The sequence below is a fragment of the Gorilla gorilla genome, chromosome 17 (genome assembly GCF_029281585.2).
Source record: "Gorilla gorilla gorilla isolate KB3781 chromosome 17, NHGRI_mGorGor1-v2.1_pri, whole genome shotgun sequence".
NCBI classification, from domain to species: domain Eukaryota; kingdom Metazoa; phylum Chordata; class Mammalia; order Primates; family Hominidae; genus Gorilla; species Gorilla gorilla.
In genome coordinates, this window is record NC_073241.2 from 74,845,701 (window position 1) to 74,860,788 (window position 15,088).

At 48.6% G+C, this 15,088-nt stretch overlaps 1 protein-coding gene across 1 annotated transcript in view; it reads left to right on the forward strand.

Moving 5' to 3' along the window:
- The first annotated feature begins 10,465 nt into the window (after positions 1-10,465).
- Positions 10,466-15,088, forward strand: part of SLC14A2 (solute carrier family 14 member 2) — a 58,938-nt gene continuing 54,315 nt past the window's right edge. The window contains exons 1-3 of the mRNA XM_019014255.4: positions 10,466-10,638; positions 11,507-11,687; positions 12,784-12,973. Of these exons, the coding sequence (XP_018869800.1) occupies positions 10,489-10,638; positions 11,507-11,687; positions 12,784-12,973 (521 nt within the window). The 5' untranslated portion in view covers positions 10,466-10,488. The remainder of the gene's footprint in view (positions 10,639-11,506; positions 11,688-12,783; positions 12,974-15,088) is intronic.

Genomic DNA, 15,088 nt, shown 5'->3' on the forward strand with positions numbered 1-15,088 from the left:
CAACCCATGGCGGCTTCCATGTGGTGTTGAGCCTGCAGGTGCACAGAAGTCAAGAATTGAGGTTTGGGAACCTCCACTTAGATTTCAGAGGATGTATGAAACGCCAGGATGTCCAGGCAAAAGTTTGCTGCAGGGGTAGAGACCTCATAGAGAACCTCTGCTAGGGCAGTGCAGAAGGGAAATGTGAAGTTGGAGCCCCCACACAGAGTCCCCACTGGAGGACTGCCTAGTGGAGCTGTGAGAAGAGGACCACCGTACTCCAGACCCCAGAATGGTAAATCCACTGTCAGCTTGCACCCTGCACCTGGAAGAGCCACAGACACTCAACACCAGCCTGCAAAAGCAGCAGGAGGAGAGCTGTACCCTGCAAAGCCACAGAAGCAGAGCTGCCTGAGTCTGTGGGAGCCCACCTCTTGCATCAGCATGACCTAGATATGAGACATGGAGTCAAAGGAGATTATTTTTGAGGTTTAAGATTTAATGACTGCACCACTGGATTTTGGACTTGCGTGGGGCCTGTAGCCCTTTGTTTTGGCCAATTTCTCCCATTTGAAATGGGAGCATTTATCCAATGCCTCCTGCACCCCCATTGTATCTTGGAAGTAACTAACTTGCTTTTTTTTTTTTTTTTTGAGACACAGTTTGCTCTGTCACCCAGGCTGGAGTACATTGGCACTATCTTGGCTCACTGCAACCTCCACCTCCCAGGTTCAAGAGATTCTTCTGTCTCAGCCTCCCAGTAGCTGGGACTACAAGTGTGTGCCACCACACCCTGCTAATTTTTGTATTTTTAGTAGAGACAGGGTTTCAACACATTGGCCAGGCTGGTCTCGAACTTCTGACATCAAGTGATCCACCCGACTCGGCCTCTCAAAGTGCTGGGATTACAGGCATGGGCCGCCGCACCCGGCCATTTGCTTTTGATTTTACTGGCTCATAGGTGGAAGGGACTTGCCTTGCCTTGGCTGAAACTTTGGACTTTGACTTTCAAGTTAATGCTGGAATAAGTTAAGACTTTGGGGGACTGTTGCTAAGGCACAATTTTGTTTTGAAATGTATAAAGAACGTAATATCTGGGAGGGGCCAGGGGCACAATGATATGGTTTGGCTCTGTGTCCGCACCTGAATATCATCTCAAATTGTAATCCCAGTAATCCCCATATGTTGAGGGCAGGACCCAGGGCAAGGTGACTGGATCATGGGAGCGGTTTCCCCCATGCTGTTCTCGTGATAGTGAGTGAGTTCTCACAAGATCTGATGGTTTTATAAGTGTTTGGCAAGTTCCTGCTCCACACCATCTCTCTCTTCTGCCGCCATTTGAGAAGGTCCAAGTTTGCTTCCCCTTCGCCTTCTGCCATGACTGTAAGTTTCCTGAGGCCTCCCCAGCAATGTGGAAGTGTGAGTCAATTAAATTTCTTTTTTTTTTTTCTAATAAATCACCCACTCTCAGGTAGTTCTTTATAGCAGTATGAGAATGGACTATTGCAGTGGGGGAGCCAGGATTTGAATCCAGGTATTCTGTCTCCACTGTGCCACCACTGTCTAATAACACTAAAATTAACTACCTAGAGCCACCTCGGGGCAGCTCGTGTATATAAGTATGTGTGCATGTGTGTATGTGTAGGGGTGTATGTGTGTGTGTGTGTGTGAGAGAGAGAGAGAGAGAGACAGAGGGAGAGAGAGAGACTACTGCATTGTGAAATAGTCCACCACACAAGCCAGAGCAGAGGTCACCATGCTCCTAAGAGGCCAGGAAGGCACCATGGCCATGTTAGGGGTGGGTGTGTGAGCAGGATGTGTGTGAGTAAAGGAGATCAATATTCGTGCATGTGGAACTGAATTGGAGGTAGTTGTGGGACCTGAGGAGGCCGCCTGCCCGGAACAGTGGCACACACTGCAGAGAAGCTGAAAATTGTCTTGGGCACAAGTGGAGCACCCCTGGGTAGAACCGAGGGAGATTGAGAACAGTTGCTATCTTCAGAGCTTTTTAACTTCTCCCCCTAAGTAGCCTCAACTGATGGGAGAATTGACACATTACCCCTACATAATAGGGGGGCACAGCCTGAAGCAGCCACCTGCAGACTCTACATTTCTTCCCTTTATATTTCATTTTAATAATATAAAGAGTTGCATTTGACTATTGTATAAACCATGTTTGCTTAAATATACAACTATTATTCTATATTAGTTCACATCAAGCCCAATCAGCATTCCAGAAAACTGTGCTTCTCAGTGCCCTGGGCATTGACTACTCTGGCTCAGAGTTTCATGCCCAGTTTCAGGAGCGAAGGACTCAGACATGGAGAACCTCAGAAGGTTTTTGGGCAGTGGCACGACCAAGTCATGTTTTAAGATAATTTACCCATCACCAGTGGCAAGGTGGAGAAAAACTGGGGAGACTGAAGTGAGGGAAATCAGCTAGAAGGTGACCTGCGTTGGGGAGGGCCTGGCTCAAAGGGAGATAATGGGCTGACCCAGACTGAGGGCTCTGAAGGAGAACTCGATGGCTGAATAATTGCAATTGATGGAATGCAAGAGGCAATAAATAAATTGCCATTTATTCATGGGATGAGAGGGCTCAATATGTGGAACACTGAAGGGTCACCCCACTTTAGAAGTGTCACATAAGGACCGGGTGCAGTGGCTCACACCTGTAATCCTAGCACTTTGAAAGACCAAGGTGGGCGGATTGCCTGAGCTCAGGAGTTTGAGACCAGTCTGGGCAACATGGTGAAACCCCGTCTCTACTAAAATACAAAAAAATTGGCTGGGCATGGTGGTGTGCGCCTGTAGTCCCAGCTACTCAGGAGGCTGAGGCAGGAGAATTGCTTGAACCCGGGAGGTGGAGGTTGCAGGGAGCCGAGATTGCGCCACTGCACTCTAGCCTGGGCAACAGTGGAGACTCCATCTAAAAAAAAGAAAAAAGTGTCACATAAGAAGGGTGTAACGATCTCCTATAAGATTCTTCCAAACACAAGCTAAGGAGGAGCATCAAAAGAGGTCAAGTGGTCTGCTCTCTCCCCCACCTCATCTCACAGCCACTGCAGGCTCCTCAGAGCTTTTCTGCTGGAGGCCAGAATTCCCCTGCCAGGCTCTGGTTAGATTCTCAGCTGCAGAACCCCAGCCCTGGCCCTGCAGCAGAAACCAGAAAGATAAAGCCCCTGGCCCACTGGCCACCAGCCATCTCTAACCCCAGCCAGTCCTCAGAGGACCCAGAGGAGGTGGTGCTGCCTCTGACTCCTGCCCCACCCAGCCTGACCCGCTGGCCCCAGTGAGTCAGTCTCCTCTCAGCCCAGATCAGACTTACTAAGTTGGAGCTGCCAAGAAAACTCTGAGCCACCCCTAATAAAAGCCGGCACTCAGCCAGGCTCTTATACAACCCAGCCCTGAGTAAGGCACCTCTCAGCCCAGCTACTGGACTGTTTACCTGCCTTGTCTTCTTAGTGCCCAGGTGTCTCCTGGATTCCTCCCCTCCCTGATCTCCCTGATGTGTGATCCACTAGTCCAGGGGCCTCATCTGTCCCCATTCTGGCAGCCTGACCAAACATCCACCTAGCCCCACACACCTGATTTTTCACCTCCAGAGTCTACCAACTCGGATGAGTGAAGCCAGTGCTCCCAGGGACCCAGCCTGACTCACTCAGCAAGGTCCTTTCAGAATGATGCTGTCACTGAGATCCTGGTGGCAAGATGGCAGAGAGTCTGGGGGTTGTGTTTGGTGAGCCAGAGTGAAGGACAATCAAGCAGACTGCCCTAGAAAAATGAAGGCTTAGGATCAACCTCTGAAGTGCTCTTAGGTGGGAAAAGGAGTCCCTGGATCCTGCGCAGGTATAATGGACAGAACTGGAAACAGCAAAGAGAAAAAGTCCCAGGGACTTGATGTCAGCTCCACAGATACAAGGGTTGCTAGTAAGCAGGGCTGTTCTCAACAAGACTAACCTGCCTCACGGGAAAGGGACCCCAGCCAGGAGAAACTAGGTATCCAGAGGTGTTAAAGAATGGATTCCTTCATCATTTGAGAGAGGACATCCCTCTTGGTTCTAAGGTTGTAGAAATTTATGGAAACTCTCCTTGCATCAATTGCAAGGTCTTAGGCAAAATGTATCAATCCAACTAATATTCTGGAGAACCTGCTAATCACTTTTACTTCTCCAGAGCTGCTGTGGCCTCAATAACTGAGTTGGTTAGAAGATGAAGTAAGGCCAGGCACAATGGCTCACGTCTGTAATCCCAGCACTTTGGGAGGCCCAGGCCAGTGGATTACCTGAGGTCAGGAGTTCAGGACCAGCCTGGCCAACATGGTGAAACCCCGTATCTACAAAAAATACAAAAATTAGCCAGGCGTGGTGGCAGGCGCCTGTAATCCCAGCTACTCGGGAGGCTGAGACAGGAGAATTGCTTGAACCTGGGAGGAGGAGGTTGTAGTGAGCCGAGATTGCACCACTGCACTCCAGGCTGGGTGACAAGAGCGAAACTCTGTCTCAAACAAAAAAAAAAAAAAAAAAAAAGAAGTAGTAGTAAATGGGGCCATTTGAGATTCATCCCCAGATGACCAGGGGACTGGTATACTTAAGCCCAAGAGACCAGGGATAGGGAGAGAGCTTTGACTCTGCACTAATTCACACCAGCAACTCAAGAAACCCCTTTGAGCATGGGCCCCTTACATCCCGGGGCAGCAGGAGCGTACGAAATAGGCACAGCCCCTCTTCACTGGGCATGGGCGTGTTTCTGCAATTCTACTGGAGATGGATGATCTTTCGGAGAAAATAATCAGGAGAAGAATTTCAAAATTAGTACAATAGAGCAGGAGCCACAGTTTTTCTAACCATTGGAAGAATTTGGGTCCAAACCTAGACACTAAGGACTCCTCACAGTCTGGTTCTCACACCCTAGTTTTGTCTTTGATTGCCTGCTGACATCTCTCCCATGCTGTAGCAGAGTCCATGCTGGGACTTGCTTGCCCAAACCATGTATTTTCTCAGGCATTTCTCTGGAGTGTGCTCCTCTTTCTCACCTGCTTAGCCAAGTCCTGACATGGAAGCTGAGCCCAGTCTCCCCAGGGCTGGGAGGGCAGGGCAGCCGCTCTGTGCTCTCTGCACCGCCCTCTTGCCCTCTGCCCTCTGCCCTTGTGCCTCCTGCTCAGGACACAGTGCCTGCTCACTGCTTCTCCTGGGCACTCGAATGTGAGCCCTTTGCAGGCAAGGACTGGGCCTTCCAGCAATGATCCCTCCAGGGTAGCCCACAGGCGAACGGTAGATATTCAACAAGGAGGGTTCTTACAAAGAGGATGGAGGAGCTGGTCTGTTTTGGGAGCCCCTTGCCAGACATTTGAGGCCTGGTTTTTGGAGAGACGTGGGACTGATCCAAACAGCCCTCTCTGTCCATATTTCTGAAGGAGAAGAGGAGGTGTGGGCAGCCAAGGAGAGTCTGAGTGCGCCAAGCAGATCATTATGTGTTCTTGGAAGCAGGTTTAATGGACTGGCGCTGAGCTGAGCTGGGAACGGGCTGAGGCCCTCAGCCCGGACGTGGCTCGGGCAGGGATTTCACATCCAGTTCTAACAAGTGGCGACGCCTTATGGAAACTTTTGAAAGCTGTTCCGTTTCAGACCAGCCAGCTTGTACTTCATCTGGCTGCTCCCACCCTCTCTCCCTTCAATTTGGGAGCACGAGAAGAGGGAAAAGTAAGATCACTAAGCGCCTACTATGTGCCAGGAACCAAGTCAGCAATTTCACTGTCCTGAGAAGCCTACGTTGCCCTTCAGAGACATGGAGGCCCACGCAGCCCCGAGTGGCAGAGCAGGGAGGCAGGAGCAGCCCCACCTTACAGCCTGTGCTCCTTCTGGATGCGGAGACTTGCTCTCCACAGGGCCATTGGTGCTGCATGTCTCGCCCCTACCCCAAAGCCAAAATTCCCCGTTGTAACAGAATAAACATTCCCGTGGCAAAGGAACGCTGTATTCCCTAGAGGAGGTGCAAGGCCCTGTTCCTGCAGAGGATACCTAGGCTTGAGAAACACAACACCGGGCTGAGGCCCTGGACCCAGGCGCTCAAGGGCCAGCCGCTCGGCTGTGCATGGCCCAGCCAGGCAGTCAGAGTAATGGAGAGCGCAGTGGGGAACTGGGTCTAACCTTGACTCTGCAGCAAACTGCTCATTTTCTGGGTCGTGCAAATGTCACAATGAGGTGAGCTTGCTCTGGAAAATGCGGAGAGCAACATACACATGAGAAACAATTCCTATTTTGCTTTCCAAGGACATGATTTATCTGTAAATGGGAATATTGTCTGCATACAGAAGGGACTCAAAGGTGGAGTACCTTTTCGGACAGTACCCTAGAAAGAACTTCCCTTGTGCGATAATAATAATAAAGGGATTTTTAGGTGTAAGGCTTTCTGCTGGGTGGTATAAATGCAGAAATTAGCAAGGTAATGGCCCCTGTTCTTAAAGGGATTATGAAGTAGACATATTTTTTTTTTCATCAAAAGAAATATAAAAATCTTTAAATTCTTACGGTTAGGAAATAATTTCTGAGTATACCCATTCTCAACTCCTACCTGTATACTTCAGCCCCACCACTTAAAAGAACACTATATTTCCTTGATTATATGATGCATATTATTTTCATATTTTAACATTTCTAAAATCAGGATGCATCTTGCAATTATGAATGGAAGCATTTTCTTCTTTCTTTATGATACATAAAATAGTGATCAATCTTACAGCTGATAACATCTTAGATTCCATGAAATATGTTTAGGAAAAACCTTTATCATTACCACTTTTCAGCTAGACTTTTAATAGATTTCATAGCCGCTGAATTTAACACAAGGCCTTTCCGGAACATATCTAGTTCATCCAGTTGTATAGTGTCATGCAGATTGTGTGTCTAGATATCTGATTGCCCCTGCTTACTTTTCATATGGTTGGCTTGGAGGGAAATTTTTACCAAGGGCCAGGGATGCTGTATCACCTCTTGGCCACCAGAGGGAGAGAGCGCATTGGAGAGGAACAGGTTCTGGGGCTTGTCGGATTTCACTGTCTCCTAAACCTTTCCAGCATGCCCCCTCTATGGCAGTGTGCCCACCCCTTACTGAAACCCTACCTACAGGGTCAGAATACAAGGAAAGGCCTCCATTCCGGAGTTATGGCAGCATCAGGGTTAGTTAGATTTGAATGACATTTGCAGACCTACACAAAAATTCACAGTGGTCTAATGAGCTCCTCCTGGGAATGAGAACGGTGCTAGACATGACAGGGGGTTCTGCCTGCAGAAAATGCATGGCTGGTGGGTGGCCCCACGCTGTTCTGAAACCACTGGAGATCCCTGAGATCCACAGAGATTTGTAAAGTTATGCAGAGAAGTGTTCCCTATCTATCAGTCACCTGTAGCCTTGCTCACAATCGCTTGCTCCCCCCTCCCTCTCTTCCTTCCATATTTATTTATTGAACCCTTACTACATGCCACGCACTGTGCTAGGAGCTGGGGTCGAAGCAATAGACAGAACAGAGGAGGCCACCGTCCTCATGAAACCTAAGTTCTGGTGGGAAGATAGAAACCATACAAATAAATATACAAATCTGCTATAAGGAAAAATACCTGGTCCCATGAGAGTATGTGACAGGAGAACACGGTGGGTGGATCTGCGAGGGTTTATTTAGCAAGTGATCATTGAGACAAAGCCTGGCAGAAGTGTAGGGGTTGACCAGGAAGAGTGAGGGAAAGGTCTTCATGCCAATGAACCAGCACTTGCAGAGGCCCTGAGGTGGAAAGTGTTCAACGCCTTACAAGTACTAAAAGGAGGCCAGCATGGGGCCCGGAGTCATGGAGCCAGAAAGCAAGGGACTTACTAAAGCACAGTGGCAGCTCAGAGCCTTGCACACCCTGTCAAAGAGGTGGTTTTCCATCTGAAACCACTGATGGGCTTTAAGCAGGGATCCAACATGAGATTAATATGGCAACTCTTCCCTGCGGGGCATGGCTTTGAGGAGAAACCTGGGAAAAAGTAGGGATATCCAAATGAAAGTCATTGAAGATGTGGTAAGAAGTGATGGTGGCTAACTGGTGACCATGAACGTGAAGGCATATTTTTTAGAGACAGAATTGTTAAATTTAGAGAGTAAGGAGAAGGGAGCATTAAGTGTGGCTCCTGAGTTTTCTGAAGGAATGGCTTGGAAGGGGAAGATGACTTTTCCTAGGGTGGTCACCTGTGAGGGAGGATAGGATTTGGGAAGGCAACATGATGAGTTGTTTTGGCAAATTAAGGTACTTGGAACGTCTATATGTGAGTGTAAAGTAGACAACTAAATCTATTAATGCAGTGCTCAAAACTGGGCTGGAAATGTGAGTTTGGAGGGTCATCGGCATGGAGATGGAATACGAAGCCATGCTGAGGGCTGACGTCACCTGGGTAGGAGCACCAGGGCTGAGAAGAGGGCCCGGAACAGGGGCCTGCAAAATGCTCCTGTTCCACGAAGAAGAGCCGCCAAAAGAGAGTGTGAAGGAGCAACCAGAGAGGGGATCAGGTATAAAGGCCAAAGAGTGTGTCAAAGAGGGTGATCAACTCTCAGAACACCACTGAGTAGCCTGGCGGGATGGGGACTGAAAGTGGACTTGCCATGGAGGCCTTAGAGACCACAGCAAAGGCAGCCATAGCAGAAAGCAGACTGAGCTGGACTAAAGAGAGAAAAGGGAAGCACCCAGTGTTCACCTGAGGACAGCAATCCAACTTACAGTGAAAGCAATCTACTCGGTTATTACCCTTGTTCTCTAGCCATGTTCAGTTGTTTGGTGAAAGCATGGAAAAGTTAGGCATTTGGGTTTATCCCGGCTGGAATTTCACCATACAAGCATGAGGGAGGGAGACAGGTGTAAGAGAGTTGGAGGAAGTAACATAAGGGGCCATGAAGTTAAGTTGGTCAAGGAGGGAAGGGAAGACAGGTGGTTGTGGGAGCTGAAGGGCTGTCAGAGGGGTCACCTGAGCAGGTGAGCCAAATGTACAAGAGGAAGTGGCCAGAGGAGAGATCTGACTTTCAAGATTTCCAGTGTGTGTGATATTAAGCCCATGGTGGGACTGTGGAAATCAGTTGCTGAAAAGGGGAGATGAAAAGGTTCACTGGAGATGAGAAGGACAAGGATCTGAGAAGCCAGAGAACAGGATGATGAGTTATCTGCCTGGACATCGAAGCTGCTTAAAGTTACTGGAGGGGAATGAAGATGATTAGTAGGAGCATTTCAAGTCTTCACTGAATGACAGAGTGACCAGAGAGTCAGTAACGCAGCAGTGGGCAGTTGGAGAGGGTGGTATGGCCATTTGGGATAAGCCTCAAAGAAAAAGGGTTTCTGCCCAAGCAAGGTGAGTGGTGCTCAGAAGAAACTGTGGAGAGTAAGAATTCCTCTCATTAGGAGGAGGAGAGGTAATAGCCTAGCGAAATGGAACTAATGCAAAATCAGAAAGGGGACTTTATCCCCTTTTGAAGGGAACCCTGCAATCCTTGAGCGGTGTCTGGAATGATGAGTATACGGAATGGTAGTACCCATGTTAGGGATCTGTGATCCCTGTCCTAAGAGAGACTGTCCTACACTGAAGGGATGCAGCATGGAGCACGGAGCAATGGGGAAAGCTCTAGGTCATACTGAGAGGAGACTGCATGCAGGTCCAAAACCACCTCTCAAATAAATAAAGAAAAAGATATAACTGAGCTGGAGGAGGCTAGAGAAGAAAGGCACAAATGGCTGGATGGGAAGGAGAGAGTACAGCACTACCAAGGGGAAGCCAGACAAAACCAGGAAACTGAGGACCTCAGGCAAAGGATGTTCCAAAAGCAAGTCATGGCATAAGCCCTGAACCTGGTGGTACGGGGACAGGAGCCCCATGTGGAAGGGAAGCTCCTTCAGCTGGGATGCACACAGCTCACAGAAGAATAGACCAGTGCTTCCTACTGTTCCTAGGGAAGGGAAAGAGGGACGGGGCTGGAAATGGTAGAGGGAAGAGAAGGAAGACTGGAGATCAATTGTAAGCAATGTAGCCTCCATAGAAATTCAGGAAGAGTTTCTCTTAGACACCCCCCACCTCCAATCAGTACTGGATCTGTGTGTACGTATCAAGGGGAAAATACATGTACCACTAACTACCACAATAGGATGGCACAGCAGGCAATATGAAAGGCAGAGAAAAAACACTCAGTGATCAAGAGAAAAAGAGAGACTTCCATTCTGACTCAGTGGTCAGGGATATCTTCATCGACCAAATGGACATTCTTCTGGACGCGGAAGAATGGGAGGATTTTGAAAGGTAATGAGGTAGAGAAATGTCCTCGACTCTACAGCTTGTGCTGTAGATCCCACGTGTGTCACTGTCCAACCCCCAGGACAGACCTGAGGTCTGAGTCCAGCCTCAGCCAAGTCCCTCTGGGCCCCGTCCTGACTCACTAGCTCTTTCCCTTTCCTTCCGTCTAGTCCATCGATAGAAGAGTGGCTGTGACCCGAAGGAATGTCTGACCCCCACAGCAGTCCTCTCCTGCCAGAGCCACTTTCCAGCAGATACAAACTCTACGAGGCAGAGTTTACCAGCCCGAGCTGGCCCTCGACATCCCCGGATACTCACCCAGCTCTGCCCCTCCTGGAAATGCCTGAAGAAAAGGTGAGAAGTGTCCCTCCTAGGATGTTTCCTGGGAGGGAGGGGATGGGAAAAGTGGGAGCAAAAGATGCCGCTTTCCCACCTTCCCAGTGAACTTAGCACACTGAGGAAGTGCCACTGTCAGTACATGGTGACACCCATGGTGGGTCCTACCTGGCCTTAGATAATGTGGCTCTTTGTGAGACATGATTTTAAGGACAAGTACAGAATACAGGCACTGACTCACCAGTCTTTCAATCAGTCTCCAAAATCTTTCCCCTTAAACCTGCTCCCTTGAACTACCCTACTGTCTCCAAAGGGAAGGCCTTTGTTGAAACGCAGGCCATTAGCATCCTCGGTGGTAGCACAGAGGTAGACTGGCTGGCCACTGCTGCAGTAGAGGGGGACTCAAGACTGCTGGGATGGCCTTCCAGAGCTGTCCTGACTTGCGATGAGGAGGTCCCATATCTTCACTCATCACTACTTTGAAATTACAGAAGGTATTGGATCTGCTGTGCATACATGCATATCTTAATTTTTAGTATGATTATAACTGCATTTCAGTATAATTGGCTTGGTTTGCCGTCCTATTTATCTGATCTTTGCATTTACAAACATTATTCTGAAAAGAAGCTCATGGGCTTCATTAAACTGCCAAAAGAGATCCATGGCACAAAGGTGAAGAAATCCTGCTGTGAAGAAGGTGCATGGTCCTGGGAAGAGCAGGCTTGTACGGGGCACTCTATGCAGCCGCAGACAATGGGCATGTGTTCCACCCTTTGTCTCATGATCCTTTATTTTTATCAAAAAACCTGCCACCCTCCTCTATCCCCAAATGTCCCTGCTCTCAGAAAGCTGTATCATTTGATGTCTGGTTGGTTTCTCCTAAAAGGATCTCCGGTCTTCCAATGAAGACAGTCACATTGTGAAGATTGAAAAGCTCAATGAAAGGAGTAAAAGGAAAGACGACGGGGTGGCCCATCGGGACTCAGCAGGCCAAAGGTGCATCAGCCTCTCCAAAGCAGTGGGCTACCTCACGGGCGACATGAAGGAGTACAGGATCTGGCTGAAAGGTAGGAAAATACCCTGGGGAGAGGCAGCCAGACCAGGCCAGGCCAGAGAGACAACCCTCTCTCCGGTTTGGTCCAAAGCTGCTCCCTCACTCATTCACCCTCACCCTGGGTGGATCTGCCCAGGACTGGACCTCACCCAGGGCTGGAGTCCACAGCTAGGGGAACTTCAGCCCTAAGCTGACTCCAAGGGGATATGATATACCCTACTGGCCTGGAATTCTCATGGTTTCAGAATTAAATGCATTGACCTTAGTTCTTTGCAAATTGCTCGTTCCTATGTGCAATAGATATAGGACAACCATATTAGCAACATATAAGCCATTTCCCAAGCTAGCTGAATGATCATTCCTTCACTCGATTTACTTGTTGCACAGCCATTTATTATGTGCCTGCTATGTGCCAAGAAAATATTGGTATCATCCTTCCCAGAGCTTCAGGATTCTTTCCTTTTAACTTCTTCTCGAACTAAACACTGAAAGGAACGCCACACCCTTCACTCCCACTAGCCCCGACACCTGCACAAGTGGTCGTGGAAACCAAACCAGCAAACAAGGCAGAATGTACGCCCCTCTCCTATACCTGGCCTCCTCCAGGCCCTTACTCAGTACTGATTTTCACAGCTGGGCTACAACAATTTCTTCCCAGTGTCTTTTCTTCAGGCTACTTTCTTTGCTGCTCAGATACCAGCCCTTAACTGAGTCATCCAGCACTACAGAAAAAAGAATTTCCTGCCCCCACCCCCCCACCTTCCCCACCCTTTCTTTTGGACCAATAAATTTCCCTTGGAATGCTCCCGGGGCTTCTTTTCCAACCAAGCCAATGGCTGGAACAGCGTTAAATTGTTCTCACCACGGTGCCTCTGTCTATATGGCAAAAACTACCACCCACTGCAGAATGATTGCTGGGCTACTGAGAGATTTGGGCTGGGCACCAGCCTCCCCTCTACCCCCACCCCTCCACCCTGACCCCTGGCCTGGCTGAATGGGAAGGGTCCTGGCTTGCACATTCCTGTTTGCCTTGGTTGCCATGCCAACCAGCAGTTCAGCAGAGCAGCCCAAGCTGAACCTGCTGATGGCTCACTCTCTGTCTCTTTCAGACAAGCACCTTGCCCTCCAGTTCATAGACTGGGTCCTGAGAGGGACTGCTCAGGTGATGTTCGTCAACAATCCTCTCAGCGGCGTCATCATCTTCATAGGGCTGCTGATCCAGAATCCCTGGTGGACAATCACTGGGGGCCTGGGGACAGTGGTCTCGACCTTAACAGCTCTAGCCTTGGGCCAAGACAGGTGGGTCCCTCTCTATAGGGATTTCAGCAAGATGTGTGGAACAGAAAGTAGAGAGGTGTTTACTTGAGTAATCAGTCAACCTTACCCTCCCAGCCAGCCAAAGTCTCCTGAGTATCAACTTTAAGCAGGTCACTGACAGTCCTTGCAGAATTACACTGCTCCTGCTCACAGCATGTGACAGTGTCAACATTCATTTGACTGTGGAGACTTCTGCAAACACTGCCTCAGAGGGAGGTGCAGAGGAACAGCTAAGCTGTTCTTCCCTCACAGAGCCTACCATCTAGTTGAAGGAGACAAGATTAATAGGCAATAAATGTCTCAGAATAATACAGGACAGTATATAATTGAGTTCAGAGAAGACAGACATTACCAAGTGCTGGGAAGATTAGAGAGGCTACCTCTGAGCTATAAAGTTTGCATATGGGGGATCGGAGAGAAGGCGAGAAGAGAGAGGAGGACAGTGGGGGAAGGGGCACTGAGGAAGGGGAGCAAACAGGGCTGGCAGGAGGCATAGATACAGATGTGGAAGGAGAAGTTGGCCTCGCACTGGCTGGTGCAAAGTCAAGTAACAATAACAAGGGCCAGGCATGGTGGCTCATGCCTACAATCTCAGCACTTTGGGAGGCTTAAGACAGGCAGATCACTTGAGGCCAGGAGTTTGAAGCCAGTCTGGCCAACATGGTGAAACCCCGTCTCTACTACAAATACAAAAATTAGCTGTGCATGGTCGTGCATGCCTGTAATCCCAGCTACTCGGAAGGCTGAGGATCTCTTAAACCTGGGAGGTGGAGGTTGCAGTGAGCCAAGATCGTGCCACTGCACTCCAGCCAGGGTGACAGAGCAAGACTTTCTCAAAAAAAATAAAATAAAATAAAATAAAAAATAAAAGAATAAAAACTTGCATTTTGTAGAACTTGACCACTTCCTCAGACTTTGCCGTATATTTTTCCAGTGGCTCCCAAACTTTCCTGATGGTCAGAATCACTTAAGGTGGTTGTTAAGAAATAGTTTCAGGCCAGGCATGGTGGTTCACACCTGTAATCTCAGTACTTCAGGAGGCCAAGGCGAGTGGATCACAAAGTCAAGAGATTGAGACCATTCTGGCCAATATGGTGAAACCCCATCTCTACTAAAAGTACAAAAATTAGCTGGGCATGGTGGCGCTTGCCTGTTGTCCCAGCTACTTGGGAGGCTGAGGCAGGAGAATTGTTTGAACCCGGGAGGCGGAGGTTGCAGTTAGCCGAGATCACACCACTACACTCCAGCCTGGTGACAGAGCGAGACTCTGCCTCAAAAAAAAAGAAAGAAAGAAAGAAAGAAAGAAAGAAAGAAAGAAAGAAAGAAAGAAATCGTTTTGGCCCGCTCCTCCCCCTTCCTCTCATAGCTATGAAAATTCAGTGGATCTGGGAGTGGGTACTTTTAACAAGGTCCTCCTAGATGCTTCTGATGGTCAGAGAAGTTTGGGAAACACTGGATTATCCCCTATCTTAGTGTTTTTCAATTTGGGGATCACCAAGCCATTTCCAGATCATGAATTAATTGTCAGCAGCATTTTTTAAAGTTAATAGCATAAAATAAAACTGATGAGAATTATCCATATATGGTAATGGTAAATATTATTTGGTGGAATTTTTGTTTCGTTTATGTTGGGGATGTGTGCGTGGGAGAGAGAGAAAGAAAGAAAGTGAAAGCTAAGTCATAATATACAATGCATTTCTTACAGTGGGTTTCTCTCAAAAAAAGAAAACTGAGAAGCACTGTCATAGCTTATTAACTGTGACTCTTACCACCACTGCACAAGGCACAGTGAAGGGAACAGAGTCCACATCTTGCAAGTAAGGGAAAGGAGACTGGAAGGGGGGAGAGCTACCTACCAAAGGTGCCACAGCCAGTGGGTGGCAGGACTTAGGCTTGGAGGCATGACCTGCATCTTCTGGGCTCAAGGTCATGCTGTCCCCATCATGGCACCTGTGAGGACAACATGGTCAGAGGCCCATTGGTGAACCCAAAGTAATCAGAGCTGGAAGTGTTGTAACGAACGTCAGGCCCAGCTGACGTTCCTCATTCCACTGAGGGAAATCCATGAGTCAGCAGCCTGGTCCTGGTAAGAAGTTG